The 20,318-nt window shown below is 39.1% G+C and overlaps 1 protein-coding gene across 4 annotated transcripts; it reads left to right on the forward strand.

Moving 5' to 3' along the window:
• The first annotated feature begins 832 nt into the window (after window positions 1–832).
• LOC115018604 (RAC-beta serine/threonine-protein kinase-like) lies at window positions 833–19,076 on the forward strand. Of its 4 annotated transcripts, none has more exons than XM_029447670.1 (14): window positions 833–979; window positions 2,647–2,817; window positions 3,021–3,149; window positions 3,303–3,414; window positions 3,581–3,731; window positions 3,908–4,039; window positions 6,922–6,987; window positions 9,371–9,439; window positions 9,572–9,694; window positions 10,726–10,854; window positions 14,804–15,018; window positions 15,236–15,323; window positions 15,757–15,859; window positions 15,956–19,076. In XM_029447670.1, the coding sequence occupies exons 2-14, from the start codon at window positions 2,772–2,774 to the stop codon at window positions 16,033–16,035; spliced, it is 1,443 nt and encodes a 480-aa protein (XP_029303530.1). In that variant the 5' UTR covers window positions 833–979; window positions 2,647–2,771; the 3' UTR covers window positions 16,036–19,076. The 4 variants fall into 4 exon arrangements, with proteins under 4 accessions (XP_029303530.1, XP_029303529.1, XP_029303531.1 ...); XM_029447669.1 differs by having other exon boundaries at window positions 835–990; XM_029447671.1 differs by having other exon boundaries at window positions 842–990; window positions 2,657–2,817.
• The last annotated feature ends 1,242 nt before the right edge of the window (window positions 19,077–20,318 follow it).

Genomic DNA, 20,318 nt, shown 5'->3' on the forward strand with positions numbered 1-20,318 from the left:
AACGTCACTGTGATGAATTATTTGGTAATTTGCTTAATGTGAAATACAGTAAAATTAATAGAACTTTATAAATGTAGACTATCAACACAACATTTTCTATACAGCATTGGGGGAGAGAGATATACATTTCTACTATAAATTAGCAAGTCTGGTCAAAAAACCTCCCATCAATCAAAAGGTCTTCGAACCAGCTGAAGTGACTTTGTGAAGCTTTGTGAAGGCAAACCTTCAACCAAAGGTGAGAGGATAAATTGTAATGGTAAAACATTTCAATGTTAGACATCTGATGCAGTATGTCCCTGTCACCCCTACATTAACTTGTCAGAAGGCACTAATAAGGTGTCCTGTCCCAAACAGGTTTAAAAGGGCGTGGAACAAAGAGAAAGGCAAACACAGCCATGGCCGGAGTATTTTTTCCCTTTTTTAATGTTTTTCTTTTTTGCTGTGCATTGCTTTTTCCTGGATTATATTCTTGCTTTTTGAAAGGGCTTTAGACATATTTTGTGTTCCTTGGATTATTTGGTCCTTAAAGGAAACTATTTTTGAATTGGACAATGTGGAATCCAGTCGACATTTCACCAATTATCTTGTGCTTTTGTTGGGGATCGAGTTGTGTCATAATAAATTGTCTTTAAGCTTCCGCTTAAATTTCCTCTTAGTGTTTGGTGGGGTCACTAGATATTTAAAAGGAGCCACATTATTTTTAGTTACTCTTTTAACCAGGTCTTTAGCAGCAGCTGAAGAAGAAGAAGAAGAAGAAGAAGAAGAAGAAGAAGAAGAAGAAGAAGAAGAAGAAGAAGAAGAAGAATTTGAACTCCATTTGCACCGCCTTGCCTGCAGGTGGCGGGTGTGTCCCAAGATCAGCGACCACCTATTTAGTACCAAGAAGAAGAGAATCCATGGTGTTTTCCTGGGTGGACGGCCTGCTCTGGATCTAACCTGTCAAAACTGCATTGGAACAACAGCAACGTGGGATAAAGTCAGTGAAATGTGCGTTAAAGCCTTGTTTTGATATCATTAAATGTCAAATATATTGGATTACGAGATAATTTATAGCTAATAAGAATAATTATTTGACTAACGTTAACGTTACCTCGCTATTACCAAGGCTAACGTACATTCGTTAGTAACATTACAGTACTAGTAGCGTATGGAAAGCATGAGTGTTTTTGTTGTTGTTGCTTTAAATCACTTAATTTGTGATACTAAACTTTAACGTTAATTAACAAAGTTACTTCTAATTTAGGCATGTAACGATAACTTAAGCTAGTTACGTTTTTTTAATTTATTTTGGAATTAGTCCCGTTAATTGGTGTGCTTGATGTTTCAGTTGAACGGTAACGTAAAATATAGATTCATCGTCATATCTTTGATGGGTTATCAAATAGATTTATATTTCCCATCTTAACTTTTATCCCGCTAACTGTTCGTTAAAAGTTAACTTATCACTGTTAGCATATAGCTAACAGCTGTCACCGTTTAGCTCAGTGCTAATAGCTAGCTAACTACTGTTAACGTTAAATGACAGCCTAGTCAACAACAACAACACCAACAATAGTAATAATAATAACAATAACAATAACAATCAGCAACGAGATGAGCTGTAAATTATCTTAACAATGATTTTTGTTGATGAAGCCTGACATCGAACTAGATTTGCTTATACGTAAACGTCTTCTTAATCTCAAATTAAGGTTACGTTACTTGTGCCATAACGATATATTTTCTTGTAAATTAGATTAGCTAACATTAGACATTAGATGTTTTTAAACGTTGCACTTCTCCCTGCAGCAACCTGCTCTGTTCGATGACCAGATCACAAACGAAGCTCGGAAATTATATCGAATGTCGTACAATGTTTGCAGACAGGCGTTTACGTAGGCTTTCCTGCTCAATTCTGCCTACAGCTCATGTACCAAATGACCCTTGATAGCAATTATAGCTGCATTTCTAGTGAAGGCTCACACTGTCGTTGCTGTTTATTAGTGTTCGACAGCTAAATACATACAAGCCGATGATAAATGTTGAAATCTTCTGTGCATAACAATGTGTTTTATATATGCTGAAAGAAAATGTATGTTATCCATAGCTACCCATACATGTGTGGCTAAATGATGCAGATACGCAGAACCATTTTTATGTTTGTGAATAGTTTAAGAGTAGTTTGGTGACAGCAGAGGGGCAAGAACTAACTACATTTTAGACTTCTGTTAACACTAATTATCACTAGAATCACCATAACTAACTAACTGACAGTTAAAGATTGCTAAGATGTTTTAATACTTATTGTTTTTACTTCATTTTAATGTGTTTTGTATTTCTGCTATGTGACTTTCTGTTTTTAGTATCTCTGTTAAGTATTAGGTGATTGAATTTAGTACCTTTTTTAAGTCAGGGGTGATCTCTGTGACATTTATTGTCATGATTTACTATTAGTGGACTGTTTAAAACCTGGCTACATATCATCTAATTCACTTGTTGTCTCGCCAAGTTTAGCACATTGTCATCTACAGATGTCACATTAATATGAGGCTATACATTCACAGAATGACACAACACAGAATAATACATTTCAGAACACTGTCATAATGTTTAAATGCATAAATGTATTATTGAATGTATTTGATGGTCCTATTTTCATTACAGCTTGTTTTAGTCAGCAGATGCAGTTTTGATAACTGTAACTAAGACTTGAACGGACCAAGACAGAAATCCACTTTTCCCCTCCCCGACCTCCTGTTCCTGACCCTCTCTGAAGCGCACCTCTCACAATGAATGAAGTTAATATAGTCAGAGAGGGCTGGCTTCACAAAAGAGGTAAGGAGTATGAGGATCAGTAAGGTATTATGCTGATAATTCACTGTGAAAGAAATGTGTTATTATGGCTTTGGCTCAATTTGAATCTAGAATCTATAACTATTAACTCAAGATGTCAATCAGATTGAGCTAAATAGGTCATCTTAAAATGCCAGTTCCTATTGATTGGATGTACTCATAATTGCATCCCTTTTCTGACCCAGGTGAATATATTAAAACATGGAGGCCCAGGTATTTCATCCTGAAGAGTGACGGTTCATTCATCGGCTACAAGGAGAAGCCTGATCTAAACGACCAGACTTCACCACCACTCAACAACTTCTCTGTGGCAGGTCAGTTTTCCGTATGGTAAAACATAACTGAATGCCATCGTTTTCTACTAATTAAAGCTAGCTGGCTGTTTTGAGTTCCAAACAGTTCCATCCCCGTGTAAACATCCTCGGCCTTCTCCTGTAAATATCAATCTTAATTGTGTTTTTTCACAGAGTGCCAGTTAATGAAAACTGAAAGACCCCGGCCCAACACATTTGTAATTCGTTGCCTACAGTGGACCACTGTCATTGAACGCACCTTTCATGTGGACAGTAATGAGGAGAGGTAAGAACAGGGTCAACACATTTATTAAGCAAGCTGCCATTTCTCTAATAGTCTTAAGGGATTCCCCAAATGGCATTCAGTGGCGTCTGTGTGTAAAGGACTCTCCAGAACTTGGTGTATTTGTTTGATGTAACGCTTGACAATATTTGGACTTTTTGCCTCTCAGAGAGGAGTGGATGCGTTCAATCCAGTCAGTGGCAAATAGTCTGAAGATGCAAGAACAGGAAGAGGAGGAACCAATGGATATGTTTGGGTCACCCAGCGAAAGCAGCCTGGAGGAGATGGAGGTGTTAATGTCCAAGAACCGCTCCAAAGTGGTGAGAGGATCAGTTGTTGGGATCATACAAGATAATCAGCTCAAGTTTGATCTGATAAAAAGAAAATTATGAATACAATAACATTTTTGCAATATTTAGTTTCTTTTCCTTGTATGAACATTTGAACATCCTTATCCCTGATGAATTCTCACGCCTCGGTCTTATGTACATTACAGACAATGAGTGACTTTGAGTACCTGAAGCTTCTTGGAAAGGGGACGTTTGGGAAGGTGATTCTGGTCAAAGAGAAGTCTACCGGAGTACATTATGCCATGAAAATACTGCGCAAAGAGGTCATCATAGCCAAGGTGATGTGTGTGTGTGTGTGTCTGTCTGTGTGAGCTTGAGTTATTATCAGATTAACTGAGTTTTTTGCAGTTTGTTTCTGATAGAATGTTCAGAGCTTTGCATTGGATTCTGATATTGAGGCAATTATAAGAAACTTTCTAAGCAGCAGAACTTTCCTAAGAAATTAATTCCCCGCCAGGGTTTATCCATTATTTTATATCTTCTCACTATCCGCGCCCATTGTCCTTCTAAACATCACATGAGGCCCATTTTCAGTAGCAATGGGTTATGGCTATTGTTGCATTTAAAAAAGAACTGTCAAGAACCCCAATTCTTTGTCTAAGATGTTTTGATGAATGATTTGACTTTCCTGGAACTTTTCTTTAAAAATGTTTTTTCCCAGGTCTCTTCCAATAATCCTGTTTTTTTCTTTCTTTACTTTTTTTTACCGGCGGGACAAATCCATCCGTGAAAATTAACTTTTGAATCATAGCACCTAGAACAGGGGTCGGGAACCTTTTTGGCTGGGAGAGCCATAAAAGCCAATTATTTTTAAATGTATTTCCTTGAGAGCCCTATATTTAATAAAATTGAGTTTTAAGTATATTACGTCTCCGAGTACTAAAAGTGCTATCAGTGTTTCCCCTACCATTGTCTTAAAATTTAACTGCTCAGCAATCTGTTTGCAGTTGACGTGGAAACCGCACATGTGAACTTCCATATGGAGCTGATTGACCTCCAGTGTAATGACACACTCAAGGCAAAGTATGACTCTGTGGGCGCTGCACAGTTTCCAATGTTCATGCCGCTCAGATGCTTTGCATGTTTAGAAGCACATACCTGTGTGAGCAGCTTTTCTCTGTGATGAAGATGAACAAAAACCCACACAGGAGTCTCACTGATGCACTGAGGGTTTCCACAGAACCCCACACATTAAACTGGTAGCTAAGAAAAGATTCCAAACATCTGGCTCTGACATATGTGCATACTCTGAGAATGTAGCCTACCTAAATATGTTCCATATCTTTTTGCACTTGTCAATATATCCTTTTCAATAAATGTGGACCGTGTTTGGCCCTCGACGTAGTCCCAGTTTTTCATTTTGGCCCTTTCTGTGATTGAGTTTGACACCCCTGCTCTACTGCTTGCTTTGCGAAGTTTCTCCTCTGTTCTGTTTTGCGTAGGGCAGGGCTCCGCCCCCTACACACACACACACACACACACACACACAGACGGGCGCACACACTTGCAGTCAGAGACAGCGGAGGAAAGGAGAGGGGAGAACTAAAGAAAAATCCGCTGCTAAATGTTTTACAGTATAATTATTTATTACTTAATCATGTTAAAAAATTGTCTGTGAGCCATATCGCATCATCGAAAGAACCATATATGGTATGAAGAGACTCTTTTGTGTAAGTTGACCACAAGGATTCTGATTCTGACATCAGTTTAACGTCATTATTTTCACCCTGAGTTCAAAGATGGTCGCCATACAATAGAGTGGAAACATAACTTTCACTTCCTTACATCCTGTAAAATGGTGACCATCTTGGATTTCTGGGTCAAAATGATGTCATAACCTCAAACTGATATCTGAATCGAACGATTTACACAAAAAGTGTCTTCATATATGATTTTAGGTGCTCTGGTTCAAAAATAAGTTTTCCAAAAGTCCTGGATTATTGTGATGGACCGGGGGTTTACATTTTTATAAAAGGTTCATAAACGTCAAATCAATCATCAAAACATCGAGCTTCTGAACCATCTCTGGGTAATTTGTTAAACAGAACAATAGCCATAACCCATTGCTACTGAATATGGGCCTCATCAGTTGTAACAATGTGGGAAAATATAAAATAATGTTTTTGTTTTTCTATGTGGCTGATAGCAAAGCTAAAAGGGCTCATCCTGTGTGCCTGGCGGAGCCACACACCGACTATAATCCGGCATATTTATCTCATCTTTATCATCGTCTTGTTCTCCTTCTTCCGTATGGATTTTCGGGGTGCTACTAGTTTCGCAGTATCGACACGAAATGCACAAAAACACATCAAAACATGCAGAATGACCGGGATTAGTGTGCTATGAATTTTCTCAGAGATTCGCCTTGCCCTTTTCTCAAAAAACTGTGACAAACATCCCCATAGAGAATAATGGGAAATCAGTGTGAAAAGAGCTCAAAACTTTGAAACCCCTCTTTGAAGCCATAACGCTGCGCCAGACTTTAACGTAGTAAACTAGTTAAAGATTTACACGGGTCACGTGACTTGGGACTTTATTGGACAAAATGGGTATTTTGATAGCTAGCATGGTTTTCATAAAATTGCAGTTAAAGTTTCGGGACATTTTGAAACTCCAACCAATTGTATTGAACTCAATTGTAACTGAGACAAGAACTTTCTGGAGGAAAGCAGAAAGTGGAAGTTTTCTAAACTACATCAACGTGTTTCACAGAGTCTTTTGTCTATGATGATAGTACTATTTTTTTAGTTGTTGAGTGGGAAGCAGGGCTTTGACAGGTTGTCTTACGTGCGTGCGTGTGTGTGTGTGACACCTGGACTCCTCCATATTTGCTGTGGACTGATATTTACGGAAGAAAGTTAAGATATCTGCCGGCTGTCATTGGGTGTTCCTCGTCACAAGCGGTGCGCGCTGATGCGTTCTGAAAAAAAGTGCCATGTGTATGGTTTCTGATTTTGGAGCAGAATAAAATAAGGGACTACTGCTGTGTATATACCAGCTACATTCCTGTACCCCAGCTGTTTGAACATTTGGACACTTTAAATAAAGATCATGTCAAACCAGATAGTTACCATCTTGATGCCTCTTGCCACTTTAAGTAAAGCTTTACCTTTTTTATATTGTGTGTTTTCAGTGTTTCTGACAATGTTTTTGTTGGCAGGATGAAGTGGCCCATACAGTTACAGAGAGCAGAGTGTTACAACACACACGACACCCCTTCCTCACGGTAAGAACCCTTGGGGTCACAAATGACACACTTGATAAAGCTCTTCAAGAGATCTGCTGGTAAATGCAGCGCTGTCTCAGATAGGTCAGCCATCACTCACATTTTCTTTTTCATCAGACAATTGGTGGTCAGGTCAAATCAAATCAAGTGTGTATATATACACCAATATCACAAATGACTACAGCAGGCCTATTCAACTAGCGGCCTGCGGGCCGAATACGGCCCTTCTGAACTTTTTTCTGGCCCACAAGAGGTTGCCTGTAATTTGGGCTAGCATGTATAGCATAAATAAAACCAAGACCTGATTCACACCAAATCCGGCGATGTGGCGGAAATGCAGGTTTTTCCGTTCCACTCCGAGCTGCAGCGACGTCCAGAAGAAAACGCACTCTGTCCGCACGTGCCATCGGCTCAGGCAAGCTCACGCTGCACACTAGGTTGGCGGGTCACAGAGAAAGTCACTGCATTACTTTAGCTAAGCAAGCTAACAATACCTCACAACTTATGAGCCACACTATGCTGAAATAGCTAAATTTGTGTAATTTCTCTCACTGACTCAAACAGGCTCAACATGACAGAAGTCTGATATGTGTGGTAGTTATATAGGAGTACATCACCTGACTACTCAGGCATGTGATGCATTCTTAGTGTAAATGCAAAGACGGATCTGCTTTATGATTCAAATAAGCCTACTTACTGTTACATTGTAAACATGTGTAAGATATGCATGTTATTGTGAGTCTGATGCTACTGTTTCACTATGTTCTATTTGCATTTAGTATTTCATTTTATGGATATGGACTCAAAGCACCTTATGTATGCTTGGAAGTGTTGAGGATATTATAAACAGGGCTACCTACTGCTAATGTGATGAATACTGTTTTATTATATTCATCTTTCTTTCTACATTAGTGGACATAGACCTGTTGGGGAAACAATTCATGTCTCCTTGATTTTAAAGATGCAACATTTTGCACTTTCCCACTTTTTTGCATGGACTGGTTGTTTTCTGCAATGAATTATAGTGATACAATTAAAGTGAAAAAAAGGGATGCACCTGACTAGTATTAACACTACTGTAAGTAAGAGTTATTTGTAGATTCAACAACAAAGTATTGTGTGGCCCACAAACCCCCAGTGATTTTCCTTTTTGGCCCACTTGCTGATGAAGTTGAATAACCCTGCTGTACAGCATACGACACCCTCCGTCCTTAGACCCTCGCACCACACAAGGAAAAACTCTAAAACAAACCTCACAATTAAGGTCAGTCAGAAAGCTCTCTGCTCACCACTGGCCGTTCTTATCTGTGTGAACAGTCTCTTTTAGCCACACTAGCGGCATACTGTAACAGTATGAATGGTAATATTGGTGGGTCCACAACTTAAATCTAGACTGAAATATGTCCACAACTATTGGATTGATTGCCATGGAATATGCAATGTTACCCTCAGGTTTATTGTAATTCTGGTTTGGAAGGCATATCACCAGATCACTAGGCTATCACCACCCAAGCAATAGTAGCAGTAGCAGTACTAGTAACAGCAGTACTAGTAACAGCAGTAGTAGTAACATTAGTAGTAGTAGTAGTAGTAGTAGTAGTAGTAGTAGTAGTAGCAGTAGTAGAAGTAGTAGTAACAGCAGTAGTAGTAACATTAGTAGTAGTAGTAGTAGTAGTAGTAGTAGTAACAGCAGCAGTAGTAGTAGTAGTAGTAGTAGTAGTAACAGCAGCAGTAGTAGAAGTAGTAGTAACAGCAGTAGTAGTAACATTAGTAGTAGCAGTAGCAGTAGTAGTAGTAGTAACAGCAGTAGTAGAAGTAGTAGTAACAGCAGTAGTAGCAGGAGCAGCAGTGCAATCCTGAAGAGCATTTTTTAAATGTGCACCAGAGGAATGTAAACAAACAAAAACAATAGTGAATTATATGGGCAGTTAATATGGCCGGCATCTTAAACATTTAAGAAAGAAACTTTGACATTTGAGCACCATGCTCAACATTTGTTATTCTAGGTTGATCTACTCCAGCAATGTGCTGTCACATACTTGCAGAATCTCTATGAGGTTAGCACGTAATTCTCCTCTGTGCTACCCGACCAGTACCACTGGTAAACGAGCTGCGTAGTGAGCTAGATAAAGTAAGCGTAACCGTAGCAACAGTTGACAGCGTGGGTCATTCAAAGAATTGTGATACAATTGATGATAATCATACATGCCTCTGCGAGAGTTGAATATAAACAAAAGGTCTTCAATTTACAGTATACAGTGATGAGTCTATATCTGCATGGTGACTGACATCACTTGTTTTTTTTCCCCAACTTAGATTTTTACTTGCATTTCACTCAGAAACAGAAATTCATCACCTGTAATTTGTGATTTTCTTGCTGCAGACACTGAAGTATGCCTTCCAAACCCATGATCGACTTTGTTTTGTAATGGAATACGCCAATGGAGGCGAGGTGAGTATTCACATACACGCCATATTCTCATGGAGATACAATAATGTCATTTGATGTCAACAGCTTGCAGTGCACACTCAAACAGATCATCTCTCTGAGGTGTTTCACTTCATCTGCTCTCACGTCTTTCAGCTCTTCTTCCACCTGTCACGTGAGCGAGTGTTCACAGAAGACAGGGCACGGTTCTACGGTGCTGAGATCGTGTCGGCCCTCGAGTACCTTCATTCACGTGACGTTGTTTACCGTGATCTGAAGGTGAATACTCAAATTTATATTATGACTTCAGAGAAGATGATGTGATGGATTCTTATTTTAGATTTTACTAAGACATTTGAAATAATTAAATAAAGAAGATGTCTTTAGTTAGAGTAGAATTTAAGCATTCAGAAGCATTTAATAGTAGTTTCAGTGTTTTTTGTTTTTATCGATACATTAATCAATGTTCAATTACTAGTAGAAATGATTTGGAACTTTTGTTTGTGGAATATGACCAGTATTCAACTCGAACATAGTTTAGAAATAATTTTCCTGATATGACATCAATGACCTAGTCTTTTTTTTTTTTTTTAAGATGATATTTAACATGATTCTTCTCCAGTTCTTCCACTGGAATCAGTGAAGTCCGATGCACATTGCCAGATTTGTTCCTTTCCCTTTTATAACAATGAGCAGCAACATGACACATAATGCTCCTTTGATGCATCATATGTAGTTGAATAATACTGCTGAACAAGTAACCTATAGTCCGGGTGAATACTCAATATTCATTACTTTACTGATAAAAGAAAGTAGTTCTAGTGTCTGTTCACCATTTTTAGTCAATGCACTGACTGTGTCTAAAATGAGTAACCATAGCAGCATACGCAGGATGGCGAATAGCAAGAAGTGCACTACCTTTCTGAACGTACTCATCTTTTTCATCACATAAGCGATCATCTTATCATCAAATCTGTAGCAAAACTGAGTTGCGGGCATCTTAAACTGGCAGGACTTGGTACTTGCTATACTGTCATTCAGGATCATTTCCATTCCACTGTTGCCATGGAAACATGGCTCTCTTAGTAGCTAGCCGGGGGCTTGGCTGGCAATACAATAAATCAGTCTTAGGTCAAGTCTTAGTTAACTTTAAAGTGACAGCAGCAAATCTCAGCTCCCAGTCAAGATTTTTTTGACTTGAGTCAATGAAAGTTTAACAATAACCTAATGAATTCTAAGCCCATATCTGTCATTATATCTATGATCATTTTGGTCAGATCTGATGTGTTTGTTATTTTACTCTGTCTCAGCTGGAAAATCTGATGTTGGATAAAGACGGCCACATCAAAATCACTGATTTTGGTCTTTGTAAGGAGGGCATTACCCCTGACGCTACCATGAAAACCTTCTGTGGTACTCCTGAATATCTGGCACCTGAGGTAAGGTACTGAAACTGACTGGGTGGCACTATTTAAGCACAGTTTTTAACCTCTACACAAGCGGTCACATATTCCAACACGCATGCAGTACATATACATTACCCACTTATTATAGACCGCTGTCATTGCTGAGGCACACTTGGCATTCTCAGTTTTTTGTACATGTGTTAAGTGGTGTGGTGTTGACCAGTGCCTGTATATTTTATTTGTTTATTTATTGGTGCAAAAACAAAACATCAGTGACTTTACAGGCGGTACACCGGCGCGCTTAAATTTTTAGTTCCCTCCTCTCCTTTCCTCCTCTCTCTGTGTGTGTGTGTGTGTGTGTGTGTGTGTGTGTGTGTGTGTGTGTGTGTGTGTGTGTGTGTGTGTGTGTGTGTGTGTCTCGCAAAACAGCGGAGGAGAGAATGGGAATGCGTAAAGTAGACAGTAGAACGTGTACATACGTGTGAAACGTGCACATAAATTAGATAAATAACATAAGCGTTTAGTTTTTTTTAATAGAAGAGCACCTGTTCAATGTGAAAAGTGAGTTGTGAATATACAGTGTTTCCCCTACCATTGTCTTGGAGGGGCGCTGCGCCCCCCCATCAGAACCCTGCGCCCCCCTGAAATTCAAGGTGTTTTTATTTATTCTTTTGTTTTTTTATATTCACAACTCACTTTTCACATTGAACATGTGCTCTTCTATTAAATAAAGTAAACACGTATGTTATTTATCTAATTTATGTGCACGTTTCAGTGTTTACAGTGTTGCTTTGCACATTCACTCGTCCGCTGTTTTGCGAAGGGCGGGGCTTCGCTCCAGACACACACACACACACACACACACTCCTACAGTCAGAGACAGAGCGAAGGAAAGGAAAGGAGGGAACTACAAATAAAACCTTGCCCCTTGATTTCCATATTCACTCCGGTCGTTCCCCTACCTGGGGATAGTTACTGTGAGCTATTTTGTTGAGTTGCCTCTTAGCGAAATGCTCTCTGGTAAGCAGCCTATATGTCTGGGGTTTTTGTGAAAAGAAGAACGTGAATCGGAGGTGGACAGAATAGCATAGTGAAAGCAAGGCTTATAGGAAACAAACTAAATGCCGATTGTGTCATTATTCTGCAGCCATTACATTGTGCAATCAACGTATTCTTCATATTGATAAGTTAAAGCAAAAATGTTGTCTTTTGCCACTTTAAACAGTGTTTCAATTGTGAATATTGCAATATTGCACTCAAATCAAATTTCTTTATATAGCCCAATATCACACATTACTAATTTTTACCCAGGGGGCTTTACAATATGTACAGCGTATGACACCCTCTGTCTTTAGACTGTTAAATTCCAGTGCCTGTATTCATCAAGCATCTCAGGATCACTCTTAGGAATCACGTTGCACGTTAAGCTAGAACTAAAAATACTTCCCTCAGAGTAGAATTTAAGAGTTATTTATGAAACTTTCTACTCCTGCTCCCTAAAAGTCGTACATTCTCATCTGAGAGTCACCTCACAATAAAATGAGACGTGTTTCTCTCATTGATTCCAGAATACAGTCTATTTAAAAGCAACTGATCTCGATTTAAATCCGGACTAAATATTCAAATTCAACATTGAGGATTTCAGGCTGTTTTTCTTCTCTGAGATGCTTGTATGAACCGTGGAGAAAAAAGTGATTGACAATTAGGTTAGATTATTACATTTATTTGTCAGACCATGACCAAAACATTAATCTCACACAAAGAGAAGTATTGTACCAGATTTAGCTTAACTAGCTACTTTTCATCTAGTCTCCGACCAGGTACACACTAACACAACAAATACTAAATCCAATCATAAACCCATCCATATCCATATCCATGCATCCATATTCATCATTACAAATCATTATACAATCTCACAATTAATTGAATTTTAATTGCGATCACAATCACGATTTTCACAAAAGTGACCGCAGTCCAGAGTAGAAGAGTAATATACTGTATCAGAATCAGAAATCCTTTATGGGAACATTTACCTTGTTACAGCAAAAGAACATATGAAGTAAAGTGGCAAGTACACAATAGTTAAATAGAATGAAAATAAGTACATATCATACTGTGTTGCAACCGGCTATAGTAGGCCGGCTTGGGTGAAGGTGGCTCTCAGCTCTCACACCGAGCTTTACAGCACACCTCGCCCGGAACCCGCTACTTCCCAGGGCTTTGGACTTGTGCTAGCTGTGCTCTCTTTACCTGCAAGGGAGGAACCGGCCTCCCGGCGCGACTGTCAACCGATTCCATTGATGGAAAGACCTGGACATTCAGTATATTCAGGTAGTCGGCTGACCTCATTCTTTGGAAACACAACGTTGCTGAACCTAGACCTGACCAACTGCAGCAACCCCAAATCATAACACTGCCCCCACAGGCTTGTACTGTTGGCACTAGGCATGATAGGTACATCACTTCATCCGCCTCTCTTCTTAGCCTATCACTATGGAACAGGGTAAATCTGGATTCATCAGACCACATGACCTTCTTCCATTGCTCCAGAATCCAATCGTTATGCTCCCTAGCAAATTGAAGCCTTTTTTTTCTAATTAGCCTCACTGATCAGTGGTTTTCTTATAGCTACACTGCTGTTTAGTATAGTAGATTTTAGTAGTTTCAGTAATCTCCTTAGTTGTTTTCTTTGCTTGATGCAGGCCAATAATGTGACCCTTCTGAAACTGATTCACATCCTTTCCACGACCACAGGCTATGTCTTCCGACATTGTTGGAAATAAGAAGCTACTCACCCCATCAGCTTGGGTTAAATAATCAGAAACATATTAATCACTGCAGTAATTATCCAATGGAAGGCTCTTACCGATTTGCTTAGTTAAATCCAGGTGGTAACTTATTTAATTTTTTTGGACGGGCAGTATATTAGATTGTTTTCAAGCCTTTTTATTGCCTTTATTTGATGATGGATAAAGACTGGAAATGTGGGGAAAGAAAGTAGGAGAATGACATGTAGCGAAAGGTCCGACCAGCCAGGAATCCAACCGGGGACTCGCTGCTCAGGGCCTTGGCATGTGGCATGCACTCTAACCACTTGGCTATCGGGTCGCCCCATCTTTCTATTTTTGAAGGAAAACGGCATCAAGTCCCCAACTGTCTTTTGCTTTTGAATTTTATGGTGAATTTAATGGTGTGTTGAGTATGTTAGGAAATTGTGATGTTTTCTGACATGCTATACTCAGAAAGATAGATCAATCCTAATCGATAATAAAATATAATTCTTAATTGTGTCCCTACAATCATGGCTACCCAAGAAAAAAGAAACTAACCCAGCCAGTAACAGGTTTCCAGAGCTGATGTGTCATAACTGCATCACTTCGCAGCTCGCTACTGACTTTTCATATAAACAAACAAAAGTTTTGTTTACATTCAGTGTTACTCACCAAAATGTTCGTATGTTAACCACATACATGTTTTAAATGCAAGGGTAACATTAGGCTTTTTTCTATCAATTTGTCATCATACATAACCAAAATCTCTAACCTTTGTTGTGAAGTGTGTGCTGTAGGACAGCCATCTTAACTGAGTGAGAACACCTCTCAGGCTTAATTAACTGGACTCTCGAGAAGGTTTTTGAGTGGCATTTATTTTTTAAAATAAGAACACAATTACATAATTCTTATGATTTTTATGCACCATGACCAACATTTTTACTCTGCTTTATATGTACTGGTGGGAAATCTATTTAATTCATAAGAAGTGATCATTCAAAACTAAACTGAGAAATCTGGATTTAGGTCAGAGTGAGTAGTTAAGTGACGTGTCACTTCTTACTGCCAGTGTTGTCCATTGTCCATCCATCGTCCATCCATCGTCCACCGCTTATCCGGGATCGGGTCGCGGGGGCAGCAGCTCCAGTAAGGAACCCCAATCTTCCAGATTGTTGACCATTGTAATCAGGCAAATGTCTGTTTCTCAGGTCCTAGAAGATAATGACTACGGCCGGGCGGTGGACTGGTGGGGTCTGGGTGTAGTCATGTATGAGATGATGTGCGGCCGTCTGCCTTTCTACAACCAGGACCATGAGCGTTTGTTTGAGCTCATCCTCATGGAGGAGATCCGCTTCCCCAGGAACCTGTCGCCCGAGGCCAAGTCCATGCTGGCTGGCCTACTCAAGAAGGACCCCAAACAGAGGTGTGTGTGTGTGTGTGTGTGTGTGTGTGTGTGTGTGTGTGTGTGTGTGTGTGTGTGTGTGTGTGTGTGTGTGTGTGTGTGTGTGTGTGTGTGTGTGTGTGTGTGTGTGTGTGTGTGTGTGTGTGTGTGTGTGTGTGTGTGTGTGTGTGTGTGTGTGTGTGTGTGTGTGTGTGTGTAATGCCTACTTAATTCTTACATGATCTTGTTTGACTGAAAGGTTGGGTGGAGGTCCTAATGATGCCAAAGAAGTAATGAGTCACAAATATTTCATCACCATCAACTGGCAGGATGTGGTACAGAGAAAGGTAAGACATTCTGACGTTGGAGGAAGTGAAACTGAGCTTTGCTTTGTAGTCACACAAACAGAAGATGTCCTCGCTGACTGCTTATTTCATCTTTATATCTGTGATTTCAGACACTTTGATCTGGCTTTAACCAAATGTTTGCTTATATTTTGAAAGATGCTCTCAAGTTGTGAACCAGCAGACTTAATTCATCGCTATGAATTAAAATCAAAAGAAACTCCTATTTTATGATATGGTTAAGTAATGTTGAGAAATGGTTCCCATAGAATATATCCCAGTGTTGGTAAGGAATGACACTGCCCTGATCTGCTTATAGTGGATATAATGTAATATTCCAGATGTGTATAAAGTTCACAGGCATATAAATCCATATAAATCCAGTGTCTAACCAATCAAATGCCATTTTACCAATGTTCTCCCCGTCCTGCCGCAGCTCACCCCACTCTTCAGACCGCAAGTGACCTCAGAGACAGACACCCGTTACTTTGATGACGAGTTCACAGCGCAAACCATTACGCTCACTCCTCCAGACAAGTGTAAGTATCATTCGAGAGGCCCAACGCTGTCCATGATGACGGTCTGGGTTCTTGACTGAAATGTGACGACTGACTTCTGATGTCTCGTTCTTACAGATAACAGTCTGGACTGCGACGACCCTGGCCAGCAAGCACATTTCCCCCAGTTCTCCTATTCTGCGAGCATAAGAGAGTGATAGCATCTCTGCCACACACACAAAAACACATGAGGCATGAACACGATGGCCACATTCTTACAGCTATAAACTGACTAGAACCTCCATCAATGATGTTTTAGTCTGCCAGAATCTAAGTGCCTCGGCTGGTATTGTTCTATAGAAAACCCCTTTGTCCACACTACGGACAAAACCTGGCCACACTGGCTGTACTTTTCTCAAACTGGACTTAAGTACCTCACATATTCATCAGCACAACTCAACAACACAATGTCTGTAGCACCTTTGGATGTCTTATAAACAACTACTGCTGCTTTTTCAGAATGTAAACCTGTTATTTTTTAACACTCTCCTTGTTATGGTCTTTATGGAAGCCATACAGTTTCTTTATGATGTTTCCAAGTGTTCTTCAAAACTAGCTTTTTCCACTGATGATAGACATGTTTGTATATGAGGGAGGAAGCAGTGGCAGTTAGTTTTTTTGGTAGGTGTGTGTATTGTTTGTTTTTTTCCTGAAAAAGAGCATCAAATCCAAACTGAATGTCCTCAGTTTAGTCAAAGTGAGTCTGAGCGCTTGAGGCTTGTCCGATATGCATCAGATCAACAGATTCATTGATATGATCAAAGTGTCTCCGTAGAGAAAAGCTTTGAGGGAAAAATGAGGTGTTGGAGAAAGAGGCTTTCCTTTGTAAACTATATGCAATGCAATGAAAACAAATGACTTATTAGTTGGCTCTTATCTCAGAATATGACCTGTTAACAGATTATATGTGAAAACCTTAATGATCAAGGTGTATGTTATTTTTGGAAAAACATGTTTTTGTTTTTATTATTCTTACACTTTAAAAAAACAAATTTGATCATCCAAATACACACCCTACGTGTGATTTAAGAGACTTAATGAGCACTTATTGATTTAAAGCAGACCCAATTTTTCTCAGATGGACCATTTTCATAATGCAGTTGAAAGCTTATTATTTGTTTAACATTTCATGGAAATGTATCAAATTGAGATACCAAAAATTGGTGTCAGACGTCCCGTCAGATTCATAATCCTGTTGAGCTCTGTGATCATAAAGGTTCTGATTCACATCAACCATTCGCCAGATTTGGACTATTTAATGTTGACAATGTTCTTGCAAGGCTGCATGCAGACAACATTTGACATTGGAGAACTTTGGCTATTGTTTTGGTTAAATGTGCATTGTATCTGTACTAAAACCAGCACCAAACGGAAGTCATAGCACTCAGATTACATAGTTCAGATTTGGAGTGTTATCCTTTCTTAGCAAGTTACTTCTGTAATATTTCTTAATTACTCTACACCTATGCTATAATGTATCTTTGTAGCCTTTCTATGAAAGTGTTTCCTTTTAGATAATAACTCACCATGTTATACTTTAATATTCTTGAAACTTTACAAGTTTGAAGTTGTGGCTGACATTTTTTAAGTTTTAATGTCCTCCTGGCAATTGTGTCCGTCATATTTTCTAAATCTTATTGTGCTTAAAATGTTCCCGTGCATCCTCACAGCTGCTGCTTCTCAGACTTGACTATGCCATTAGATTTTAATGGACATGTCTTAGCTGGAGAGCTAAGACATGATCCAGGGAGCTGAGTATATCATGAGCATGGTCCATGATGAGATGTTGTGTTTGAGTGCAATGGTGACTTGAAAGGATGTCTTTTTATTATTTTCAATTCCTCCGATTGATAATATCTGCACAACATTAAATTATAAAAAGTAGAGGTGCACTGTCAAGATTTGCAATACTGGGTGTTATACTGTACATGACAATGCACCCAACATTGTATTGGTGCAACACTGTTGAGTCACTAGTTTTAAATAAAGAGATGATGCAGACAACCTGCTCAACTTCCCTTTACTCACAGAGCCTTTATCACCTGTGCTGTTCTGAAACAACTTCACTTAGTTTTGTTTTTGTCTTGTTTTTCTCCTCAACTTGTTGTTTTTCCCTCTTCCTTCCAACCTCCTTCACAGATTTACAAAATCTCAAATTTAGGAAATTCATAATGGTTAAAAGAAATATGCATTTTCAGTTAAATATTGTATTCAAACAATTCATTTATATTTGTCTGAATGTAATTTTAAAAGACAGTTATCCAATACACGTTTTTAACTGTCTTAATACATCCTCATGGTTGTGTTTTCATTCTTTTCATCCCTTCACTGGAAGGTGCTGAGGTTTTTCCACTTGCTTTTTGTTGTAATACAGGTAACAAGCACTTGTGAGTATAAAGCATTCCTCGCCCTCAGTTGGTCAGGTTATCAGTTATCACCATTAAAGCAGAGCTGATAGGATGAGTGTTTCCTGCCAAACATTTAGTCTTGCTGATACTTTTTCTTTCTTTCTGTTACTGTAACAAATCTCAGTCTGTGACGACATCACATCATTGGTTGGAGGTTGAATATGACACTACCAATCCATGATCCGAGGTGACCAGTGTTGCTTCAATGTTTGTCTTGCTTTTTAAACACTTAACAAAATTGTTTCAAATGTTGAAATATTCAAGACCTTAGATCAGGGGTGTCAAACATGCCAAACGATGACTGAAAAATTAGTTGTTTTGATCATAAAGTAAAATACTGTTCCAGATACCTATGACAAAATGTTTTGTGTTTTTGTAGATACACTGATCTGTAAGTTGTAATGCACATGTGTAAATGATGAAATGAGGCATAATGTTGTTGAAATTGTAAATATTTTTCTCAAGAAATTTCAGGTTGTTCATAATGTTTTGTAAATAATTCATTAAATTTGAATTTTGAGAATGTACTTTGCACTAAAATGAAGAGAAAAATATGGAGTTGTCGTTATTTATAGGTTATTATGCTATGATTTTACTGGTCCGGCCCACTTGAGATCAAATTGTGCTGTATGTGGCCCCTGATCTAAAATGAGTTTGACACCCCTGCCTTAGAGATAACTATGACTGACATCACTGTCTTGTGAGAGACATGGTACCGAGGGGACATTTCACTGGTTGTCCTCGCAGTTACATTGCAATTATTATTCCATCAATTAAACTCCAAACAATCACCCGGAAGGCATTTTTATTAGTTATTAATCAGAACTAACCCACTCAATTGAAGTTATCAAAAGAGTAGAATCCTTTATTTTGCTGAAAATAAAAATTTACAGACCAATATGTCTACCTGTATGCTATTTACATACCCCCTCAGAATCCCCCTGCTACAATAAAGATTGTTTCTACTCTAGAGGGGGAAATAAACCATTTTAAAACGTTAGGAAATGTGGTATTCTATGGGGACCTGAATGCTTGAAGAACTGGAGAGAAGGCTGACACTGTAAATTCCCAGGGAGACACACACTTAAAGCCCGGACAGACCCACATCAGAGAACACGTGGCGACAGCCAACTGTTGCGTCGCCAGCATCTTAGTCAGAAAGTTGAACTTGAACACATCGCAAAGAATACACTCAACGGCCAAGTAGCACATACGTTCTGCGCCTGCGTGACAGGAAATAACTCCATGAGCAGGCGCCGGTCGTCTGTATTCATCATTCAAAAAGGGAAACCAAAAGACCAAAGACTGCAGATATACAAGCCATTGTTATGATACACACATTAAAACAAAGCAGGGTCTGTCGACCACTTTCACACCACTTAGCTTCATTCCAAACATCGGTTTCTCTTCTTGTGCGCTGATTTGCTTAAACTGAACAACCAATCAGAGTGATTTTAAACATGGTGAATCCTCCAAAAAGCTGCTGACAAGGGCCACCTAGTGCCAACGGTTCGGGACACACCGCAAAAACAAGTGCGACAGACAAGCCAACAGCCTGTTGTTGGCTTGGTGTGTCAGGGCTGGAGGAACCTGCTTTCCCTGCCTGAACTCCCCCCTAAACACAATTTTGGTGAAATGACAAACACAAATGGTACCAAGCTTCTACAGCTCTGCCGCACACTGGGTCTGTACATAACTAATGGTAGGTCACGAAGAGACTCTGGGCTGATACACTTTAAGTTCAGCTAAAGGTAAAACCAAATTATAAAAAATTGAGATAAATATGACCATATAATTACCGTGGAATTTGTAAATAGTAACCTGGTAAAAAACTTTTAAAAATGTAAGAATAAAAAACATTTCAGTTTTATCAATGACCATGAATGGAGGGAAACATTTGATATAATTAAATCTATGTCCACAAGTAAATATGCAGTAAAAATAGGAGACAAACAAAACCTTTTACCAGGGTCATGGGGTGAGGCAGGGTTGCAAACTTAGTACAATCCTCTTCAATGTATCCATTAATGAAT

Source organism: Cottoperca gobio, chromosome 14 (assembly GCF_900634415.1).
Source record: "Cottoperca gobio chromosome 14, fCotGob3.1, whole genome shotgun sequence".
Taxonomy (NCBI): Eukaryota; Metazoa; Chordata; class Actinopteri; order Perciformes; family Bovichtidae; genus Cottoperca; species Cottoperca gobio.